This window comes from Schistocerca gregaria, chromosome 2 (genome assembly GCF_023897955.1).
Source record: "Schistocerca gregaria isolate iqSchGreg1 chromosome 2, iqSchGreg1.2, whole genome shotgun sequence".
Lineage (NCBI taxonomy): Eukaryota > Metazoa > Arthropoda > Insecta > Orthoptera > Acrididae > Schistocerca > Schistocerca gregaria.
The window spans coordinates 346,907,126-346,931,658 of record NC_064921.1 but is presented as its reverse complement, the minus strand read 5'-3'; the positions used below and the strand labels follow the sequence as shown (position 1 = coordinate 346,931,658).

The 24,533-nt window shown below is 42.1% G+C and overlaps 1 protein-coding gene across 1 annotated transcript in view; it reads left to right on the top strand.

Moving 5' to 3' along the window:
* Positions 1–24,533, top strand: part of LOC126335775 (retinal guanylyl cyclase 2) — a gene marked incomplete at its 5' end in the record, with an annotated part of 576,657 nt that overhangs the window by 391,639 nt on the left and 160,485 nt on the right. Inside the window, 2 exons of the mRNA XM_049999236.1 lie at positions 8,129–8,300; positions 16,594–16,734. Of these exons, the coding sequence (XP_049855193.1) occupies positions 8,129–8,300; positions 16,594–16,734 (313 nt within the window). The remainder of the gene's footprint in view (positions 1–8,128; positions 8,301–16,593; positions 16,735–24,533) is intronic.

Below are 24,533 nucleotides of genomic sequence, written 5' to 3'. Positions count from 1 at the left end.
AAGTCATTTTTGAAAGTATTTGTATGGAGTGTAGCCATGTGTGGAATCGAAACATAGACGATAAATAATTTGGACAAAAAGAGAATAGAAGCTTTCGAAATGTGATGTTACAGAAGAATGCTGAAGATTAGATGGGTAGATCATATAACTAATGAGGAGGTATTGAATAGGATTCGGGAGAAGAGACGTTTGTGGCACAACTTGACTAGAAGAAGGGATCGGTTGGTTGGACATGTTCTGAGGCATCATGGGATCACCAATTTAGTATTAGAGGGCAGCGTGGAGGATAAAAATCGTAGAGTGAGACCAAGAGATGGATACACTAAACAGATACAGAAGGATGTAGGTTGCAGTAGGTACTGGGAGATGTAGAAGCTTGCACAGGATAGAGTAGCATGGAAAGCTGCATCAAACCAGTCTCAGGACTGAAGACCACAACAACAACAATGTACAATCTTCTGCAAATTTTTCTTACGGGCTGCTGCCTCAGACAACAACAACAACACCAACATCTATTAAAAATAAACAAATGCTTGTAGAGTGGCCAGTGCGTAGTGACCGATTTTATTCCGATTTGGTGGGCTAATACATTCTTTTGTTTGGAAGGGGGATGCCGACATTATTTGTCTGCTTTCGGCCTGCTGCGATGACTGAATCAAGGCGCACGCACTGTAGTCTTTTCTGTACACAAACTATTAGGTAAAAAAAATGTCATTATTGCGTTACTTATAGCTTCACACGCCAGTTTCATGATAAAGTGGTCATCATTTCGTTAATGACCATAAGTATTGTGATATTTAGATTGAAGTAAGACTTTGTGCGAAATTCTAAAACGTTTTCAATAAAAAATAGGGGTCCCTATCATTTTGTGTTTGGTGCATGTTACATAATATTTTACTGTGTATGAAATTTAGGTAACATATCGATTTTTTTAGACTTGGGTAGAGATCTCTATCTGTTACCAATCTCGGGAAAACTGATCTTATATAGCTCTCATTTGCGATCGCGATAAAGCCAGAATGAGATTTCGGTAACATTCTGCATGTCTCTTAAACGGTTTGAGATGTCGAAACGAGATTGTGGCAAATGATTGCACCCAAAGAGGAGAGTGTTTTGCTATATGGTTATTATGTGATTCTTCATTATCGGCCGTGTTATTCCACTGACTACAGACATTTTCGATGAAAGAATGTTATTTTTTAAGGGCCATCGATAACTGGTCAAACGGGAAGCAGTGTGGGTTTTAAAACTACTTAAGTGAAGTCATCACATGTTTATTCATGTATCGGGGTCGTGCTGTTGCATAACTTATTGATCTTCCTTGTCCTCATTTCCTCACTTTATGAGCCACTGTTCCAGAATTTTCTTGTAGTTGCGACAGCATAACATGGTGGTGAGGTGACATTGCGTAAACTCCACTGTGTCGGCTGGTCCCGGCGGAGGTTCGAGTCCTCCCTCGGGCACGGGTGTGTGTGTTTGTCCTTAGGATAATATAGGTTAGGTAGTGTGTAATCTCAGGGACTGATGACCTTAGCAGTTAAGTCCCATAAGATTTCACACACAAACTGCACTGTGTCTTGGCAAAAGAAGCAAACTTTAACGTGACAACTAGAGAAATGTAGGTTTTTCTCGAATTTCGCCACTCATGATGCTTCTCTGAAAGTTACAAACCGGTAATAAGTCTGGCGAAAATAAATAGCTTGTTTTGTTGCTTTTTCAGCGGATTTCCTTTTAGATTTTATCTAACGCAGAGGTGACAGTAGATCTTCTTGGATGGTCACCGTGCAAGTTTTGGCGCGGATGGCCCCCACGCCATATTTACAAAAAACGTTTGCATAGACTTGAGTTCAGAACTGCACTTCCTCTCCAGCACTCGGGTTTCCCCCCACAGCACCTGTACGCAGTTTCCACCGTACTGCTACCGCTCTTCCCACGTTTTCCCTGCCGACTGCACATCTACCGACGCCGTTATTTTGTCGTACCCTAGCTTCACGGTCGCTTGTGTGTTTTAAAAAGGAGGCTTTCAACATCATGTTGCATCAGTCAGCTATCTGTTACATTCGCCAGTGTTTAAGCAGCAAACGATTGTAATGGACACTGTTCTTGCATCTTCCACCAGTCGCGAAATACGTTCTATGACTTACTTCCTTCAAGCAAGAGGACGCACTGCTGTCGAGATCCATTGCGAACTTGTGTGTGTATGGATGACGGTGTTGTGAGGGAATGGTGCAGAAAATTCTAGGTTAGTCGCAGAGATGTGCACGACGAAAGGAAGACATTCAGATGTGACTGATGAACTTGTGCAACATGTTGACGAAATTGTGCGTAGGAGTCGTCAGTTCACAGTTTCTGAACTTTCTTTAGACGTGCCTCACATTTCAAGGGCAACTGTCTTTAACATTGTAACAGATAGATTACGTCACCATAAGTATGGCAAACAAACAAAAAATTGATTTTTGTTTACAATGGTTCAAATGGCTCTGAGCACTATGGGACTCAACATCTATGGTCATCAATCCCCTACAACTTAGAACTACTTAAACCTAACTAACCTAAGGACAGCACACAACACCCAGCCATCACGAGGCAGAGAAAATCCCTGACCCCGCCGGGAATCGAACCCGGGAACCTGGGCGTTATGGCACACAGTGGGTACCAAAATGTCTAACCGATGTACACAAAGTGGAGAGTATGGATCCGACGTTGACATCCCTTCAATGCTGCCATAAAGAAGGGGAGGAGTTTCTGAACACTCTCGTGGATGCGGTATGTGTTACTCCAACAATAAGTCCAAAAAATTCAAGCAGACGCTGTGGAATTGCAAAATGATAATTATTCTTTTTGAGATTGCAAAGGAATTTCGACAAGAGGTTTCATAGGAGTAACCCGAGACAATGCCGTGACATCACAGGTTTATTATGAGGCTCTCACCAATCTCCAGAATCAATCCCAAACAAAATGGTGTGGTATTGTTACCAAATGAATCATTATCCTTCACGACAATGGGTGACCAAATACTGCGAATCGAATGAATCAAAAACTCAGACCTTGTGGGTGCGATATTACTCAGTATCCGCTTCATAGTCTGGTCTTGGCAGCAAGCGACTTTCACTTCTTCTCTGTGTGAAGCCCTGGGAGGGTAGTCGGCACATCATGACCTAACGATGCGCTCAGCTGGCTCAACCATCAGGGGCATCATTTTTGATGAAGTGATAAAGAAGCTGATGTGTCTCAGTACGACAAATGTTTTAATTTGGGTGACAACTATGTGGAGAAGTAATGCCAACATATAAGTACAGATTATAACCTATACATACATATTTTATCTATTTATTTATCTATTTCTGAGTAGCTATCCCATAAACATACCATTATATAAAAGTACCTCGAATAAACATTTGTAAGCTCCCTACTATTACAGTTCATAAATCACAGGAATAAAACAAAAGATTTAGACATTCACACGGATACACGCTTCATGGAACTAATATGAGCATGCAAATGACGAAAGATTTTTTAAGTGGATTGAAACATGGGCACCGTCTCTACGCAGATGGAGGACATACTTCAGACATTTAGGCAAGCTATTAAAATAATAAAAGATGAAAATATATTTTACCAAGCTGTAATATTTAAACAACCACTACCAAAGCAATCAGAATTCAATAAGCCCGGTACTTAAATTAGAAAAATAACTAGGCAAGAATATAACCTTTGGTGTTACTGCAAGCCGGCATCTACCTATGAGCTCACGATTAAAAAAAACACAGAGCATAAAATTTTATGACAAAGTTTCTCATAAAAACATTACTCTAATTAAATATAGAAATCAATAAAACAAATTCAAACTGACAAGTAAATGACTTTAGAGTTAACTTCTGCAATAATTCAACATAGGATCACTAAACAACATTAAACAAACTGGTGCTTTTAAATTTGAGCCGCCACTCACGCAACTACAAATTCATCAACAGATAATGGTTACAATTGGAAGCGTATACCTAAAGCAGGATTCCACAGCTTTCCTTTCATTACACACGAGCTGCCGCTCTTGGTAGGAGCCCTTTTACTCTCCAACAATCAATCAACAGGCCCAGCTCGCCCGTCTCCTCAGGCAGGTGGTTGTACGCACGGCAGAGAACACAAAGCAACAAGACGAGCTTCTAAAACACACAGACAGATGGTTTTAGTTCAACAAGCCTCAAACACATGTTCATACGTGCTTCAGGGAACACAGGCCAGGACATAATGACAATTTAAACTATGGCCTGGAAAACTTCAAGCAAACCAATTGGGCCAGTAAAGAAAAGAAAAGAATTGACCACACTTGATAAACAATCAAAACACGGGCATTTCTCTACTTAAGGAAATCGTTCAGGACTGGCAGTTAGCAATATCCATAGCATAGATTGAAGAAGCTGAGGAGGATTTCGAATGAGGCAACAAGAGGCAGCAATACGTTAAATCACGTTGTTACCACAGTTCATGGGCTGAAATTTTGCTCACCCGAAACAAAAGGAAGCTATCAATGCTTCCAATGCCGTCGTGAGCAGAAACAAGGCTGTGCAGTCAGAGACACGTCAACCAGTGAACGTCAGTTCTACGCGTTGCCAGCTTATACTGCCCCCAGCGTGCTTCCAAACACAGTGCATTTGCGACTCACCCCTCCTAGCGGCTCCGTGTTCATTCTCTCTTCACGTTCCTCGCTTCAGGCTCGCGCTGTATAAGCAAACTTTACGCCAGACGGGATCGATAACCACCAGGTCGATGTCCACACATCAGGTTCAGTGAGAGAATGTTAGGAAAGTGTGGTTCATCTGTAAAGAAGACCGCATATAGGACGCTGGTGCGACCTATTCTAGAGTACTGCTCGTGTATTTGGGATCCGCACCAGGTCGAATTGAAAGAAGACATCGAAGCAGTTCAGAGGCGAGCTGTTAGATTTGTTACCGGTAGGTTCGAAGAGCATGCAAGTGTTACGAATGTGTTTGGGGAGCTCAAGTGGGAATCCTTGGAGGACATCCATTTCGAGGAACACTACTGAGAAAGTTTAGAGAACCGGCATTTGAAGCTGACTGCAGAACAATCCTACTGCCATCAAAATACATTGCGCGTAATGACCACGAAGATGAGATACGAGATATTATGGCTCGTACGGAGGCATAAAGACAGTCGTTTTTCCCTCGCTCTATCTGCGAGTGGAACAGGAAAGGAAATGACTAGTTGTGCTAAAGGGTACCCTACGCCACGCACCGTACAGTGGCTTGCGCAGTATGTATGTAGATCGACATGTAGATGGACACAGAGAGAGGAGGAGGTAATGGGCAGAGAGAGTAACAGGAGGAAATGGACAGAGAGCAACAAATGTTCCTGAGTTAATAACGAGCATCAAAACCGATTCAGATTGAATACTGTAATCGCCAAATCCTCGAAAAATAAGCGAAAAATATACCTATTCAAAAAAGCATATAAAAATTCACTTGATGCATTCCTGAGAGACAATCTCCACTCATTCCAAATTAATAATATAAGTGTAGACCAGATGTGGCTTAAATTCAAAGAAATAGTATCGGCAGCAATTGAGAGATTTCTACAAAATAAATTAACAAACGACGGAGCTGATCCTCCTTGGTACACAAAACGGGTTAGAACGCTGTTGCAGAAACAGCGAAACAAACATGCCAAATTTAAACACATGCAAAACCCTAAGATTGGTGATCTTTTACAGAAGCTCGAAATTTAGCGCGGACTTCAATGCGAGACGGTTATAACAGTTTCCACAACGAAACTGTCTCGAAACCTGGCAGAAAATCCAAAGCGATTCTGGTCGTATGTGAAGCATGTTAGCGGCAAGATACAATCAATGCCCTCTGTGCGCGATAGCAATGGAGATACTATCGCAGACAGTGCTGCGAAAGCAGAGTTACTAAACACAGCCTTCCGAAATACCTTCACAAAACAAGACGAAGTAAATATGCCAGAATTCGAATCGAGAAAAGCTGCCAATATGAGTAACGTAGAAGTAAATATCCTCGGAGTAGTGAAGCAACTTAAATCTCTTAATAAAAGCAGGTCTTCTGGTCCAGACTGTATACCTATTAGGTTCCTTTCGGAATATGCTGATGCATTAGCTCCATACTTGACAATCACACACAACCGTTCGCTAGACGGAAGATCCGTACCCAAATACTGTAAAGTTGCATAGGTCACACCAATATTCAAGAAAGGTGGTAGGAATAATCCACTAAATAACAGACCGATATAGTTAACGTCGATATGCAGCAGCATTTTAGAACATATATTGCGTTCGAACGTAATCAATTACCTCGAAGGAAACGGTCTATTGACACACAGTCAACATGGGTTTAGAAAACAGCGTTCCTGTGAAACACAATTAGCTCTCTATTCACATGAAGTGTTGAGTGCTATTGACAAGGAATTTCAGATCGATTCCGTATTTCTGGATTTCCGGAAGGCATTTATCATTGTACCACACAAGCGGCTCGTAGTAAAATTGCGCGCTTATGGAATATCGTCTCAGTTAGGTGACTGGATCTGTGATTTCCTGTCAGAAAGGTCACAGTTCATTGTAATTGACGGAAAGTCATCGAGTAAAACAAAAGTGATTTCAGGCGTTCCCCAGAAGACCAAAAGAAACTGCAAAACGATTTAGAAAAGATATCGGAGTGGTGCGAAAAGTGGCAGTTGACCTTAAATAATGAAAAGTGTGAGGTCGTTCACGTGAGTGCTAAAGGGAACTCGTTAAACTTCGCTTACACGATAAATCAGTCTAATCTAAAAGCCGTAAATTCAACAAACTACCTAGGTATTACAATTACGAACAATTTCAGTTGGAAAGAATATATAGAAAATGTTGTGGGGAAGGCTAACCAAAGTCTGGATTTGATTGGCAGGACACTTAGAAAATGTAACAGACCTACTAAGGAGACTGCCTAAACTACGCTTGTCCGTCCTCTTTTAGAATACTGCTGCGCGGTGTGGGATCCTTAACAGATAGGACTGACGGAGTACACGGAAAAAGTTCAAAGAAAGGTAGCTCCTTTTGTATTAAGGCGAAATATGGGAGAGAGTGTCACTGAAATGATATAGGATTTGGGATGGACATCATTAAAAGAAAGGCGTTTTTCGGTGCGACGGAATCTTATCAGGAGATTCCAATCGCCAACTTTCTCCTCCGAATGGGAAAATATTTTGTTGAGACTGACGTACATAGAGAGCAACGGTCACCACCATAAAATAAGGGAAATCAGAGCTCGTACGGAAAGATATAGCTGTTCATTCGTTCTGCGCGCTATATGAGATTGGAATAATAGAGAATTGTGAAGGTGGTTCGATGAACCCTCTGCCAGGAACTTAAATGTGATTTGCAGAGAGTCGGTGTAGATGTAGATGTACAGGGAGGAAATGGACTAATAGAAGATTGCAATAAGTGCATATCTGGGCAATACCGAGTACTAAAAAAAATGGCTCTGAGCACTATGGGTTGGTTAAAATGGCTCTGACCACTAAGGGACTTAACATATGAGGTCATCAGTCCCCTAGAACTTAGAACTACTTAAACCTAACTAACCTAAGGACATCACTCACATCTATGCCCGGGGCAGGATTCAAACCTGCGACAGTAGAAGTCGCGCGGTTCCAGATTGAAGCGCCTAGAACCGCTCGGCCACAACGGCCGGCTAATACCAAGTACTCAGCCATATTACTGAAAATGTATGGAAATTACATGTATTTGTCGAAGCCACGCTGATAACTTAATAAACAGATTCGTTCTACCAGACGCTGCCCACGCAAGTAGTGTGTAGAAAAGACATGGTGTAAAGTATACACTACAGATATGACCATACAGTTTACTGCACAAGTTTACTGCACAGTTTACTGCACAAGTAATCGGCGAACGTAGCGAATTTGCTGCTTCAGGCTTGAGGACCTTATGCAGCTGAAATCTTGCTCTTTTTGTGCTGATGTACTTTCTGCAGCTGTTGCGATTTCAATGAAAATAAACAGGAGGTAATAGTTTTGAACGACCTGCGTGATAAGAGCAGCTACTACTGGAAGCAGACTAGTAACGGCCGCGAGTAAGCCGATGCCCTCCCTGCGTGCGCAGAGATCCTGGAGAAGGTGAAGCGCCCGCCGCCGCTGATCCGGCCGTCGGTGTCGAAAGGCGCCGCGCCGCCGGAAGCCATCAACATCATGCGCCAGTGCTGGGCCGAGCAGCCCGATATGCGGCCGGACTTCGGCGCCGTGCACGACCTCTTCAAGAAGCTCAACCACGGCAGGTGAGCGCCCGACGTTCTCGCTCCCCTACCCCGCTGCCTGCACGAGGCCTGCCTGTTACGCCACCGCTCATTACTAGTACTATTGTTATTATTATTCTTGTCATTATTATTGAGCTTTAGTCTTTTTCCTAGCATACCGGAACTCATTCTGGAGAAGGTGTCAGAGATTTTTCCGTTAACGGGTTTTTGTCCTGCCTAACTAAAAAGATGTAGAGTGTAGCACTAATAAACGAATGTAGTGAAAAAAATGTTCTCGGGTTTCCAACCGCGTCAATTGGTTAAAACTACACGAGCTTTCGGCCAAGCACTCCTTGGCCATTGTCAAGTGTTATGACTGCCAGTGGGTTGTTGGTGCGCCCTTATATACGGTAGCTGCCGGCTGTGACGTCACTGGTGCCCGTGACATTGCCTTATATGGGCATGTTTTGAGTCGGCGTTCGATGTGCCCTCTTCAACCGCGCGATCGCTGGATCCCACGCAGCGCTGAGCTGCAAGCCACCGTCGCTATTCAGGGTGTTTGCGGTAGTTTTTATTTCAATTGCTTCCTTTATTAAACTGTCCCAGAAGCCGTTAGTGCGAGCAATGTCAGAGGTATCCTCAAATTTTATGTGGTGACCGGAGTGCTTGGCCGAAAGCTGGTGTAGTTTTAAGCAATTGACGCGGTTACAAACCCGAGAGCATTTTATTCAGTGTTATCCCCACGAGACTCTGCATTCATACAAAACGAATGTAGTGTACACAACGGTGCCGCATATTCAGAATAAGAAATAATCACAGCAGGCATACCTCTGGCATCGATAGTGGGTCTTCTCTTCTACTTATTATACACCTCCGTGATGAAGTTACAAACTTCAAGGGATGGTGGTGAAGGGTAACTTTATCAATCAGAGGAAAGGGATCCTGGTCCAAAAACAACCGAGTCGAAAGTTACAAACATTCGTTCTGGCACCTTTGACAGTGGAATACGTGCACTGGTACTGTTGGTACTAACACTGTATGGTAAACAACTTTCAGAGGTGACAGTATGGACTAAACCAAGAAAAAAAATATCCACCAAACATGGGCTCTAAAACGCATAACTTAAGAGCTACGAGCATTTCTTGATCGTCGCTACTGTGAAACACATCTCTTTCACTGAACAAATGGTTGAAATGACTCTGAGCACTATGGGACTTAACATTTGACGTCATCAGTCCCCTAGACTTAGAACTACTCAAACCTAACTAACCTAAGGACATCACACACATCCATGCCAGAGGCAGGATTCCAACCTGCGACAGTAGAAGTCGCGCGGTTGCGGACTGAAGCGCCTAGAACCGCTCTGCCACCGAGGCCGGCTTTTACTGAACAGTTGCCCATTAATCTTATGGTATGCATTTTAGAATCCGGACCTTACTTATTTGTTTTGGTCTATACTATCAAATACGAAAGTTGCCTATCCGACAACTTTAGCAAAAACAGTACCGGGCACGTGTATTCCACTGTCAGGGGTCGTCAGAACGATATTTGCTAAAAACTTTCGACTCTGTCGTTTCCGAACCAGGGTCCCTTACCTCTCTCCATCATCCCTGAAAGTTGGTAACATCGTCACGGGATCACCCTGTGTGTTAGTGACAGTCATCACATATCCAAAACGCAGAAATATACCCCCTGCAATTAACATTCCAGAGAATATTTTTAAAAATGCTTCGCATGCTTAATTACAATTGATTTACATACTTGTTATTAAGAAAATTGCACATAATATAATAGTATAAAAATCGGCAGATTAAAAATAATTCGTTCTAGCTCCCACTGAGTGTCCGCTAGCCATCGTACTACGGTTTTTTGGGTCCAGCTTACTATGTGCAAGATTTTCTTGGTTAATCGTGAGTCGTCGATTCGTATTATATGTCCATAACATTTCAGACATCTTTTCCATGCAGTGGAACTATATCGCCCATTTCCTGTTAATTTCTGCGCACACTGATATCATCTTGAATGCTAGGTCCGTATTTTTCGCAGTAGCTGTCGTTCCATTTTCTTGGTGACACGGACACTGATTCTTTTGGTGATGTCTCAGCTGCTTACACTGATTCTGGGAGAAAGACCATCTGATAGTGACATACACTGGTTCTGGTGGAAAGGAAATTCTTGTTGAAAAAATTCCAGATGATTATCTTGGCTTTGCCCTATTTTTTCCTGCCAGACCATCACTTTAAAATCTGTTTATTTAATTTCCGAGAGGGGAGAACCACATATTTACGTAACTCCTCCTAACCGACAATTATCCACAGCTGTATCGTCTTTCAAGGTGCGACTGTCACACGCTATTTTTACTCTATGACTACTAAACTTCTGTACTAAAATATCACGTTCTTACAGCAAGAACAGCTCCTCACATCCTAAATTATTATCACTACCAAGTATCATAGGCGATTAAGCGAGGTTCTTATATGTGCCAAGCACTCAGCTGTATAATAATTTGCCTGATAATATCGAAGAAGTTACGACGGACAGGAAAAAAGTACTCGGTCTCGTAGTGAAAGATTATTTCTGCGATCAAAAGTAAATGTACTTTTGTATGTAATTCCCTGCTGGGTCAGTGCATCTTTTTCAACGTTAGTAGTGAAGTACGGTCCTGGTAGGTTTACAGAACTACCATCAACGGCCTCAAGAACTTCTTCATTCGGCACAAAATGTTATACATCCACATGTTTCGTAGTACTTGAGAACAGATTTAAATAAAGAGTTCCAAATCTGCTGATCAAAGTGTGTATCCAATAATTTGTACTTGCAAGCTTCCAGTTTTATCATGGACAAAATAGCTACCTCTTACTGTGCGTGTAATATTGAAGTTATTGCGTCATTTTGCAACTATACAAAGCCTTACGTGGATCTTTTTTCCAAGCCTACATTATTTTCATGCTTTCTTTTATACACAAGCGTTCGATTTTTAACACGCAGCTCAGCACTGACAGACAATATTGTCTCGTTTGTATGTGAATTGTGACTCTGAATATATAAAAACATGCACCGATTAGGTTGATCTGTAAGAAATAGCACTGCTCGTTTGAGCTCTGACTCCCATTTCTTTACTACTTGCAACGAATGAGCAAAATCGTGATAAATTTTCACCTTCTGTAGATGAACTGTTCATAGTGAACTGTACAAGATATAGATTTTTGTTATGATGTAGGCCGATGGGTATTGTGGTTCGCTTCCCGTCTGTGTGGCTGGGATATAACCACCAACCACCTTCCTCTCTGTCGTGACCGGGCTTTTGGCATGGAATTCATTTCCTGCTACAGCGTAATTCGACCTGTGTTCGCGATCACTGGAGAGCAGATCCAGCGTGATGATAGAGTAAGCGCAGAAGAGTGTTGCACTACTCTACTGAAATAACAGTCGACTAAAGATTATTTTAAACAGGAATAATTTGAAAAGAAAAGACCACAATTACTTCAATAATGAAACTCACACAGTATAGAAAGATACTGAAATAGGTGGCATACAATATGAAAGATAGTTCTGGATACAAGACAGTAATTGCAGACCCGGGAGAGTCAGTAAAAACTGCACGCATGAACTGTTACAGAACACTTACAAAGGGAAGAAGTGAAACACGTAAGGGAGAACGGCGAGAAAGAGAATGATTGTCTAGTGATAGTACACGGCAGAAGAACGAGGAGTAATACCTTAGCGACGGTACGTGGGCGACTGTGGTCCGGCTGCGATCATAATTACCAATACTTATCGTAATTTTAGACGATTAGATTGTCGCAACTGGTGTGCAACAAGAACACGTTTTTATTCTCCGACTAACCAGTAGTATTGGGTAGACCTCCTGGTGCCTCTATCACTTAGTGAAACTGTCTCCACATGGCACGTAAACGGTATGACCATGCGGTCTTGAGACTGTAGCAGCCACGTAGACAGCGGAAGAGGTCGGGTCCCAATGAGGCAAAGTTCTCGCTGTGGGAATTACTGAACACCTCGCTTTTCGGAGAAAACGCCTGACTGTGCTAAAAGCTGTGCTTTTCGTAGCCAACCTAACTGTGCTCATTTTCATAGTTTTGAGTAGGGCACATGTTTAGTTAGGCTGGCTAACACTGCTTTGCTCTAACAGTCGGAATCGGTGCTCTGGCGCCTCTCTACGCACCCGTACGCGAAGGACCGTTCACACTAGGCGTAACGGGCTCCCTTACAATGGGAGCTATTATCTTGGCGAAAATGGACAACTTCTGAACTAAAAGTAATCACAACAAGCAATTTGGTATCACCACTGTCAATTTGGTATCTCTCGACCTCCTTCTCAACAAACATAAAATCACAAGTAAATTGTAGTTAACATTAATTACTTTATATCGAAGTATTTTTGATTGCTTCATATGCTGGTTAGACTGTAATTACCTTAATCCAGATGTGGTGACAATATAAACGTCATTTCTCTGTCTTTTCAAGAAGCTTTCACCTTGCCATAGCGCTGTTTTTTTTTTTTTTTTTTTTTTTTTTTTTTTTTTTTTTTTTTTTTTTTTACAGTTATAGCAGTAAACATAATAAGCATAGGGCTCATTCCTCTAAATAATGGTAGCACTATCTTTACTACTTACCGAGCTCCTATAAACTTCCATTTGTAGTCTCAAGAAGAAATGTTTTGATTTGTTAGCATCTTTCTTTCTCTCTGCTACCTTTTCATTTTCTTCTTTTCTTCTTTCGTCCATCGTTTATTTTGCTTGTATATTAAAGATGGTACAATATAAACGGATACCATATTCTCATTTTTTGTTACTAATGATTGCGTAAAAGTGTATACGCCTGTGTCCCGAAATGCAAAGTGTGTTTTGTACAGGATGATTCCTTGATGATGTTGCAGACTTACGGGGATAGTGGAAAAGGGTAAATGTGTCTATTTGAGGTAAGAAACTCTGGTCCGGAAACGTTCCAATCGAAATTCATAAACGAAAATTGATATGATACCTTTGGCAGTGGAATAAATATACCTCTACTGTTGTTGGTAACATTGTAGAATAAACAAATTTAGAGATAGTATAGACTAAAAGAAGTGCCTAGTAAACACTGGCTCTAAAATGCCATAGTTCTTAAGATATGCATTTGAGAGCCCATATTTCGTTATCAGGAGAAACTAAACTGGTGTTCTACGGATCGGAGGGTGGAAAGTCAGATCCGTTAATCGGGTAGGTAGGTAAGAAAATTTAAAAAGGGAAATGGATAGTATAAAGTTAGATATAGTGGGAATTAGTGAAGTTCGGTGGCAGGAGGAACAAAACTTCTGGTCAGATGAATACAGGGTTATAAATACCAAATGAAATACGGTAATGCTGGAGTAGATTTAATAATGAATTTAAAATAGGGGGTAAGCTACTGCGAACAGCATAGTGAACGCATTATTGTGGCCAAGATAGACACGAAGGCCACGCCTACCACAGTAGTACAAGTTTATATGCCAACTAGCTCTGCAGATGACGAAGAAATTGAAGAAATGTATAATGCGATAAAAGAAATTATTCAGATAGTGAAGGAAGACGAAAATTTAATAGTCACTGGGGATTGGAATTCGATAGCAGGAAGAGAAAGAGAAGGAAAAAGAGGTGAATATGGACTGGGGGTAAGGAATGAAAGAGGAAGCCGCCTGGTAGAATTCTGCACTGAGCATACTTAATCATAGCTAACACTTGGTTTAAGAATCATGAAAGAAGGCTGTATACGTGGAAGAGGCCTGGAGACACACGAAGGTGTCAGATAGATTATGTAATGGTCAGAAAGAGATTTGAGAACCACGTTTTAAACTCCAAGACACTTCCAGCGGAAGATGTGGACTCTGACCACAATCTATTGATTGTGAACTGTAGATTCAATCTGAAGAAACTGCAAAAATGCGGGAATTTAAGGAGATGGGACCTGGATAAACTGAAAGAGCCAGAGGTTGTAGAGAGTTTCAAACAGAGCATTGGGGAACGACTGACAAGAACGGGAGAAATAAATGCAGTAGGAGAAGAATAGGTAGCTTTGAGAGATGAAATAGTAAAAGCAGCAGAGGATCAAGTAAGTAAAAAGACGATGGCTAGTAGAAATCCTTGCGTAACACAAGAAATATTGAATTTAATTGATGAAAGTAGAAAATAAAAAAATGCGGAAAAGGAAGCAGGCGAAAAGGAATACAAACGTCTCAAAAATGAGATCGACAGCACGTGCAAAATGGCTAAGCGGGAATGGCTAGAGGACAAATGTAAGGATGTAGAAGCATATATCACTAAGGAAGAGATAGGGACTGCCTATAAGAAAATTAAAGCGACCTTTGGAGAAAAGAGAACCACCTATATGAATATCAAGAGCTCAGACGGAAAACCAGTTCTAAGCAAAGAAGGGAAAGCAGAAAGGTGGAAGGAGTATATAGAGGGTCTATACAAGGGCGAGCACTTGAGGGCAATATTATGGAAATGGAAGAGGGCAAGGATGAAGATGAAATGTGAGATATGATGCTGCAAGAAGAATTTGACAGAGCACTGAAAGACCTCCGTCGAAACAAGGCCCCGGGAGTAGACAACATTCCATTAGAACTACTGACGGCCTTGGGAGAGCCAGTCCTGACAAAACTCTACCATCTGGTGAGAAAGATGTATGCGACAGGCGAAATATCCTCAGACTTCAAGAAGAATATAATAATTTCAATTCCAAAGAAAGCAAGTGTTCACGGGTGTGAAAATTACCGAACTATCAGTTTAATAGGTCACGGCTGCAAAATACTAACGCGAATTCTTTACAGACGAATGGAAAAACTGGTACAAGCCGACCTCGGTGAAGATCTGTTTGGATGCTGTGGAAATGCTGGAACACGTGAAACAGTACTGACCCTACGACTTATCTTAGAAGATAGATTAAGGAAAGGCAAACCTACGTTTCTAGCATTAGTAGACTCAGAGAAAGCTTTTGACAATGTTTACTGGAATACTCTCTTTCAAATTCTGAAGGTGGCAGGGGTAAAATACAGGGAGCGAAAGGCTATTTACAATCTGTACAGACCAGATGGCAGTTATAGGAGTCGAGGTGCATGAAAAGGAAGCAGTGGTTGGGAAGGGAGTGAGACAGGGTTGTAGCCTGTCGCCGATGTTGTGAGTCTGTATATTTAGCAGGAGTAAAGGAAACAAAAGAAAAATTTGGAGTAGGAATTAAAATCCATGGAGAAGAAATAAAATGTTTGAGGTTTTCCGATGACATTGTAATTGTGCCAGAGACAGCAAAGAACCTGGAAGCACAGTTGAACGGAACGGGCACAAACTTGAAATGAGAATATAACAAAAGCAAAACGAGGATAATGGGATGTAGTCGAATTAAATGAGGTGATGCTGAGGGAATTAGACTAGGAAATGAGACACTTAAAGTAGTAGATGTTTTTTTTTCTATTTGGGGAGCAAAATTAATGATGATGGTCGAAGTAGTGAGGGTATAAAATGTAGAATGGCAATGGCAAGGAAAGCAATTCTGAAGAAGCAAAATTTATTAACATCGAGTACAGATTCAAGCGCCAAGAAGCCTTTTATGAAAGTATTTCTGTAGAATGTAGCCATGTATGGAAGTAAAACACAGACGATAAGTAGTTTAGACAAGAAGAGAATAGAAGCTTTCGAAATGTGGTGCTACAGAAGAATGCTGAAGATTAGATGGGAAGATAAGTAACTAATGAGGAGATAATGAATAGAATTTGGGAGAAGAGGAATTTCTGGCGGAACTTGACTAGAAAAGGGATCAGTTGGCAGGGCATAATCTGAGCCATCAAGGGATCACCAATTTAGTGTTGTAGGGCAGCGTGGAGGGTAAGAATGATTGATGGAGACCAAGAGATTAATACACTAAGCAGGTTCAGAAGGATGTAGGTTGCAGTAGTTACTTTGAGATGAAGAAGCTTGCACAGGATAGAGTAGATAGAGTGCTGCATCAAACCAGTCTCTGTACTGAAGACCACAACATCAACATTTACTCTAAATTTTTTTCTTGCTTTGGCCGATATTACCAATTCTGAAAATTGTCTATTCTGCAGTCTTAGCAACAACAGTGCCAGTACATGTATTTCACTGTCGGAGGTCTCAGAACGATTCTCGCTTATAACTTTCGACTTAGTCATTGCTGAACCAGGGTCCTCTACCTCAAATAAACATATTTACCCTTCTCCATCATCTCTGAAAGTTTGTAACATCATCACGGAATCACCCTGTATAAAAGGTGCCATAAGAGTAAATAACCGAATAAATGAAGTAAATAAAAACATTAATTATCAGCCTGAAATCTGCTTCAGGAAGGTGAACTTCGTCGACACGATGTTCCAAATGCTGGAGAAGTACAGCAACAACCTGGAGGAGCTGATCCGTGAACGCACCGAGCAGCTGGACATGGAGAAGAAGAAGACGGAGCAGCTGCTGAACCGCATGCTGCCCAGGTGGGTTTCCTCAAACCTGCCCCTGTCTCTACATTGTACAGTCCGTGGTGTCATAATAACAATTTTGTTCATTTCTTAGTTCTCCTCGAAAATCAAAGATCGTCTGCAAGTGCTAGAATTGTACATAATCGATTGTTTCATAAGGAGGATCCTTTGTCCATTATAACCTACATTTTCGCGGAATAAAAATTGATTCGGGTATAATATAACAGACTTTTCTGCTACTACGTCCTATTTCTTGAAATTTTCCGTCTCTTTCAATCTGATAGTTTCATTTTCATGTACTTTTATCCCCTTCCTCCGTGTGATTCAAGCTCTCGTATCTGGTTTACATTTTAGAAATTATATCCAGCATTACTAACATATTTTGTAAGTCAGACCCATCTCTTATAAGTAGTGACGTAATTAGTTGTCAAGTTTGTATTTCCATTACAAAATTAAACAGAGTCTACCTTACGATTGTGTCCATGGTAGTATGTTTGCGATTAACTTGCGTCACGGTTACGGCGGGAGCTGTTTCGATTTAACAATTTCTTGGAGTAACCTCCCAACTGATCGGGATTTTCGGTGGCGCTCACTCGTCTGCATTCTTCTGTCGAAGGTACGCTTTTCTGCAAAGCAGCGCATAATGGAAATGAAATGGCGACTTCTGACCGTTTTGCCAGATTTGACAGAGGTGTCCTTAGTAAATGTAATAGTTACAGGAGAGTCAGAGTAGTTTTACCACTCCCGAGGTTATTCACTGACGAAAAACGAACCTTTCCACACTGATAGACTTTTTTCCGCCACAATCTTCGTTCTCCTCGAAAATCAAAGATAGACTGCAAGTGCTCTAACTGTACATAATCGATTGTTTCAGAAGGAGAACCCTGTATCCATTATAACATACATTTTCGCGGATATAATATAACAGACTTTTCTGATACTATTTCCTGTTTCTTGATATTTTCTCTCTTTCTCAGCTGATATTTTAATTCTCAAGTACTTTTATCCGCTTCCTCCGTATGATTCAAGCTCTCGTATCTGATTTACATTCTAGTTTGGTGCTGCTCGCCACGAATTCCTCTCCTGCGCCAACCTCTTCCTCACAGAGTAGCACTTGTACCCTACGTCCTCAGTTATTTGTTGTATGTATTCAGACCTCTGTGTTTCCTTACAGTTTTTATCCTCTATAATTCCTTCTAGCCTCTGGTACCATAGATGTTACCCCCTGATGTAATAAATGTCCTGTCGTTATGTTCCTTGTTCTTATCACTGTTTTCCATATGTTTCTTTCTCCGCCGATTATGCGGAGAACCTTTTCATTTTTTTTTATCTCATCGGCTCACCTAATTTTCAAAATTCTTGTGTTCCACCACATCTTTAACGCTTCGATTCTCTTCTGTTCTGGCTTTCCCGCAGTCCATGTTTCACTACCACACAACGGTGTGTTCCAAACGTACGTTCTCAGAATTGTTTTTGGCAAATTGTTCCTCCATCATGGGTAATTTTGTTTCCTTAACTTCGTCTACCTTTATTCCTTAAAGGCACTTCTTCTCAGTAGAAAAAAAGCAAAAGCTTTTCAACGTTTCAAGAATGAACCACTAGTATAAACGGATACACTTACGAGTAGATATACGTGCTGTACCAAGAAAAGCTTATAAGACGCGCTTAGAATGAACCACTTTCCAATTAGACTCATGAACAAGAAGTTGTTTCTTAGCTAACAGTGCCGTAAGGCTCTATATTTGCTTAAAAAGTACACAGCTATCAGTAACAATTGAAGAAGCTGCTTTCAAAGACAAGGTTCTTTTGTTCTTTTATTTTTTAGAGTTTTTAGGATACAAAAGCATGAGCATTTGGTAGTGCCGTAACCTATTTGGACTAGCCACTGGTCATGTTCAGACTGTCAACAGACGAGAAGAGGAAACAAAAGATCATTATAGATTGCAAGCTAACCCTTGCCTGTCTAATTCTGAGTACATAAGAGAATGTCTACAGACAGATGCCCTGATTGAAATGATCCCTTGTCATGCAAACTTTTGACCCAAGACTTTTTTTATTTAACGCTGTGTGACTACTCACAAGCGAAAGGCTCACACTGCACATGGGCATAAACGAATTTAACTGAACTTCAGTGAACAAATTACCTATTGAGCAGGTTCATGCCCCGACTTAGGAAATATATAAAAGCCCAATCTATAGATAAAGGCGTGTGCTGTGGTCATGCGTGGCTCAGATTGTTAGTCTAACACTTTACCACACGAAGTCTGAAATAACAGTGCACCTAAGCAAATGAATGGATGACCGTTAAGAGGTACCTAAGTCACTTCTTCGTAGTTTAGAGAAGAACAAAACAAACTTTTTCTTGTTTGTTATTAAATAGTGCTCTGGTAAAATTACATAGACCTACAATTAGGTACAGTTCCGGCGCCTAATACCTAACAGGGTAAGAGAAAAAAATTATTTCATCTTGCTGACTTAGGTAACTTTTAACTCTCAAAAAAACTTAAAATATGGTTTTGCTTCAAATAATGTGAGTTTTTATTAAATAAAGAGTAATATCTGTTAGCTTATTTTAAAAACATAAATCTTTAATAATTAACGAACATTATTACATTACAAAGCTTTGTTTTTACGAATCTTACTCATTATCGTTGAGAAAAACAGAAGCTACTGGCCACTATAAAAGTTGATCGTAAAAGTCTCAGTGTTTTTCTATAATATACGGCATAACTTAAGTCTTCAATTTTGCTATTTTTGATAGGTGTTTTCCCTTGTGGATAATCGTCTTGACTAGGTAAAGATACTTCTTTAGTTTTCTTGAGGATAAAATTATTCAGACTTTGAAAACCAACTGAACTTCACTGGTTTGTACAATACTTGACGAGAGTATTAAAAAGAACAGTACTAGGAAATACTAAATTGCGCTCTTGAATTTCTTGGAAGGTACCTGGGTTCAGGAGAGACTGGCGGCTTCCTATAGGAAACAGGCCACCGAGTGGAACACCCAGTAGTCACATCGGCCTCGACTGGGTTAATTGTGCCTGGCTGCTATTTTCTCAACATTAGCTACAAGCTCGCAAACATCTCATGGAGTATAGGTACGGTCACATTCCCTAATGGGACGTTTTACTACGCTGAATTTTCGGTCACATATGAATTACACGCAAAGGAAAAACTGTTTAATCGCTTTAAACCTGCGCGTATCGGTCAGTGCAGGACAAACTCTTGACAATGTATGGTTCTTGTTTTGCCCGGGACAGTTATCCGAAAACAGGTGTAACTCGGTAACTGGCTCGGGTACATGGTTTTTAATGTTGTCCAACAGCAACAAAACAGCTTTATCGGGTCCTTTGTGGGCCTGACCATAGTGGTAGATATAGTAATGAGTTAAGTCTGTTTTGAAAATACAGAAAACGTTCACTGCGAGTTGCTTCAGGTAATAAATTTCCTGAACAGATATCTTTGGTAAACGTACATTTTGCATGTAGTCAGATATGAAACCTAAAATGTTTTCATTTTCTTTACTCTTTTTAGTCGTCTCATTAAGAGCAGATGTGAACTCTTTAGCTCGCCTCACGAACACTATTAACTCTGGTGTCCCGACTCTTTTTGCTGTATCCTGTAAATGAGGACTATGTATTCGCACCTTTTTTTGAGTGTGCCTTTCTCTTTTGCGCTTTTAATGGGTTGTCATTTGAATAGCTACATTCACTCATTTTGTAGTAATACCACAAGTTACTAACACTGCAATAACATAACTTCCACTATTTGCCAATCAGCCCAACACACACAGCGTAGAAACAAAAGAAACAAAAAGAACCAGATGCCGAGAACAGTTTGCAGTGTTACCATCGTCCGAGTGTTAAAAGGGGCCAGAGTCACTGACTTAGGTACCTTTTGACACTCACTTCAGAAAAGGCACTAGCTGTGACAGTAGAAAGAAAGCTTTAGTAAGGCACGTTTTGACCCTCAAACTTGTGTAAACTCCTACCGACAGTGGCAATGCAGTTATCCCAAAAAGTGAAAAAATACGACTTCGGTAACTTTAAACAATCACTCATTCAGATATTGGATGGATCACGACATGTCGCTGGCCACAAAAAGCATACAGAGAATCTAGGAATAATTACACTGCTGAACACATAAATATTGATTGTGAACATCAAAAACCCGCTTGCTGAAGGCAACGTACGTAGCACATTGTTCAAATGGCTCTGAGCACTATGGGACTTAACATCCGAGGTCATCAGTCCCCTAGATCTTAGAACTATTTAAACCTAACTAACCTAAGGACATCACACACATCCACGCCCGAGGCAGGATTCGAACCTGCGACCGTAGCAGCCGCGCGGTTCCACACTGAAGGGCCTAGAACCGCTCCGCTACACCGGCCGGCTCGTCCGTAGCAGAACCTCTAATGCAGCGTAAGTACAAATAGCGCGAACGCGTGGCTTGTTACGAAGAAGCGCGACGTTTGAGTTATTAATTTAAGAGTGGCAAGGAAATGTAAGTAAATTCGTAGAGACTGTATTCAATTTACTGATTATTTCAAATCAAAGCACAGCCCTTAGTAGGAGGACGAATACAATTCTTTGTATAGGAACCACGTGACACCATATGCCACCAATACCAAATAATTTAATGACAAATTGTTCAAATCTATCGAGAATGGTTAAATGAACCATGCTGTGATTTATTTAGAGTACCAACTATTAGGCTGCATTGACAAGAAAACGATTTATGACCTACGTGAATCGAGACTGATTGTCTCAGAACACAAAGATTGTTAAATTCTACCATTCTTAATGCCGTGTTACAGCCCTCAAAGCATAACAGTATGATTAATATGCTACGTTTCATCTTACCGCAACCCATAGCTCGAAACAAGAGCACGCAGAAAGCGATCTCACAGCAAGTTTGCGTCCAGTGTACTCCACTAAGGCGGCCGCGGTGGCCGAGCATTTCTAGGTGACACAATCTGAAACCGCGCAACCGCTACGGTCGCAGGTTCGAATCATGCCTCGGGCATGTATGTGTGTGATGTCCTTAGGTTGGTTAGGTTTAAGTAGTTCTAAGTTCTAGGGGACTGGTGACCTTAGAAGTTAAGTCCCATAGTGCTCAGAGCCATTTGAACCATACTCCACTAACACTGTGCCAGGACAAGGCTGTATATAGAGATCAATCCAACCAGCGGCGCGCGAAAACCACAGACATCTGTATCCGTCTCCCCGTGTACCAACTGAACGCTCTCATTGGCCAAGACTATGCTCGCCGAAGTACACTCATGTCAGAAAAAACAGGACACCTTGAACGACTAGATATATGACGTTCATTCACAGGACATGTACGTCCTGCAAAAATGATTAGCAATTCAGTCACCTCGGTTCAGCACGTGTCCTGTTGCCTAGTGGGCACAGGGTGCCCTATGGACCCTGATAAATTGTCCCATGCGTGATGGCATCGTCACATCGTAGACGCGAAAGGTTCAAATGGCTCTGAGCACTATGGGACTTAACATGTGAGGTCATCAGTCGCCTAGAACTTAGAACTACTTAAACCTAACTAACCTAAGGACATCACACACATCCATTCCCGAGGCAACATTCGAACCTGCGGCCGTAGCGGTCGCGCGGTTCCGGACTGAAGCGCCTAGAACCTCTCGGCCACATAGGCTGGCGACGCGAAAGGCGTCCTGTTGTATAGCCACCCATGCTGCTTTCACCAGGTTCCAAAGTTCATCTGTGTTGGTTGGCACTGGGTCACAGCGCTGCACCTGTCGTTTCTCCATGTCCCACATAATTTCGACTGGAGGCAAGTCTGGTGATCTGTCGGGCCAGGGCAAAAGGCTGACAACCTGTGACACCGAAAAGGCAGGTGTTCGTGCAGCACCATATGGTCGTGGTTTTTGCTGCTGAAAAATGGCGTCCGGGGTGTAGTGCACAAAAGGTTGCAGGATGTCGCTCATGTGGGTTACACTGGTCACTGTGTCCTGTGTACGCACCAACTGCGATTTGTGGTTGTGCCCAACAGCAACGCACTCCGTGAGGACTTGAGTTGGCGCTGTGGGTCTTGTGCGAATGCAGTCATTGTGATGCCGCCCCCCTGTCTGCAGTGAATCAAAATCCGGCTATCATTTACAAACAAACAGAACCTGGATTCGTCCGAAAATACTATCTGATTCCATTCCTACCACCAGAAACGACGTTCCGTACATCAGTGCCGTCCAGCATGTTTCTGCACGTTCGTCAAAGGTAGGAGGAGAAGTGGACGACGCGCACGTGGCCCTCCCATGGTAAACGACGACGGAATGTCATCCCTGATAGTGTATAACGTGTTCCACTGTTGCGGCAAAACCGAGGAGGACGCGGATACGTCCTGCAATACCATTCGGAAGATGTGTCGATCTGGTTTGATACAGCTCTCCAAACTCAAAATCAGGAAAAAGAATAAAATCTTATCAAAGGCGCATGGAGGTCGCAATAGGTAACGGCAGCACGAAAACCTCTGGTTAAGGGTTCGCGAAAATAAAAGAACATTAGCATTTACTTAAGCGGCCCTGCTTACGAATAGCTAACATCTTCATACCATACTTTCATAGTGCATTACTCTTTATGCATATACATCAAAAAAAGTTTTGCATCACTTCAGTTCCGAGGGTTCCGGAAACAGTACAGAAAATTGGAATAGAGGTTAACATAAACAATATTTCCGCCCTTTTTATTGCTCATGAAAACCACACATTGCACGTTGTACCACAATACAGCGAGATCTTCAGAGGTGGTGGTCCAGATTGCTGTACACACCGTTACCTCTAATACCCAGTAAGACGACCTCTTGCATTGATGCATGCCTGTATTCGTCATGGCGTACTATCCACAAGATCATCAGGGGACTGTTGGTCCAGATTGTCCTAATCCTCAACGGGGATTCGGCATAGATCCCTCAGAGTGACTGGTGGGTCACGTCGTCCGTAAACACCCCTTTTCAATCTATCCCAGGCATGTTCGATAGGGTTCATGTCTCGAGAACATGCCGGCCATTCTGGTCGAGCGATGTCGTTATCCTGAAAGAAGTCATTCACAAGATGTCCACGATGGGGGCGCGAATTGTCGTCCATGAAGACGAATGCATCGCTAATATGCTGCCGATATGGTTGCACTATCGGTCAGAGGATGGCATTCACGTATTTTACAGCCGTTACGGCGCCTTCCATGACAACCAGCGGCGAAGGCGTCGGCCCCACATAATGCTATCCCAAAACAGGAGGGAACCACCACCTTGCTGCACTTGCTGGACAGTGTGTCTAAGGCGTTCAGCCTAACCGGATTGCCTCCACGTTCCGACGATTGTGTGGTTGAAGGCGTTTGCGACACTCATCGGTGAACAGAACGTGATGCCAATCCTGAGCGGTCCATTCGGCATGTTGTTGGGGCCCATCTGTATCGCGCTGCATGCATGGTCTCGTGGTTGCAAAGATGGATCTCGCCATTGACGTCGGGAGTGAAGCTGCGTCGTGCAGCCTATAGCGCACATTTTGAGTCGTAACACGATGTCTTTTGGCTCCACGAAAAGCATTATTTAACATGGTGGCGTTGCTGTCAGTGTTCCTCCGAGCCATAATCCGTAGGTAACGGTCAACCACTGCAGTAGTAGCCCTTGGGCGGCCTGAGCAAGGCATGTCATCGACAGTTCCTGCCTCTCTGTATCTCTTCCATGTCCTAACAACATAGTTTTGGTTCACTCCGAAACGCCTGGACACTTCCCTTGTCGAGAGCCCTTCCTGGCACAAAGTAACAATTCGGACGCGATCGAAC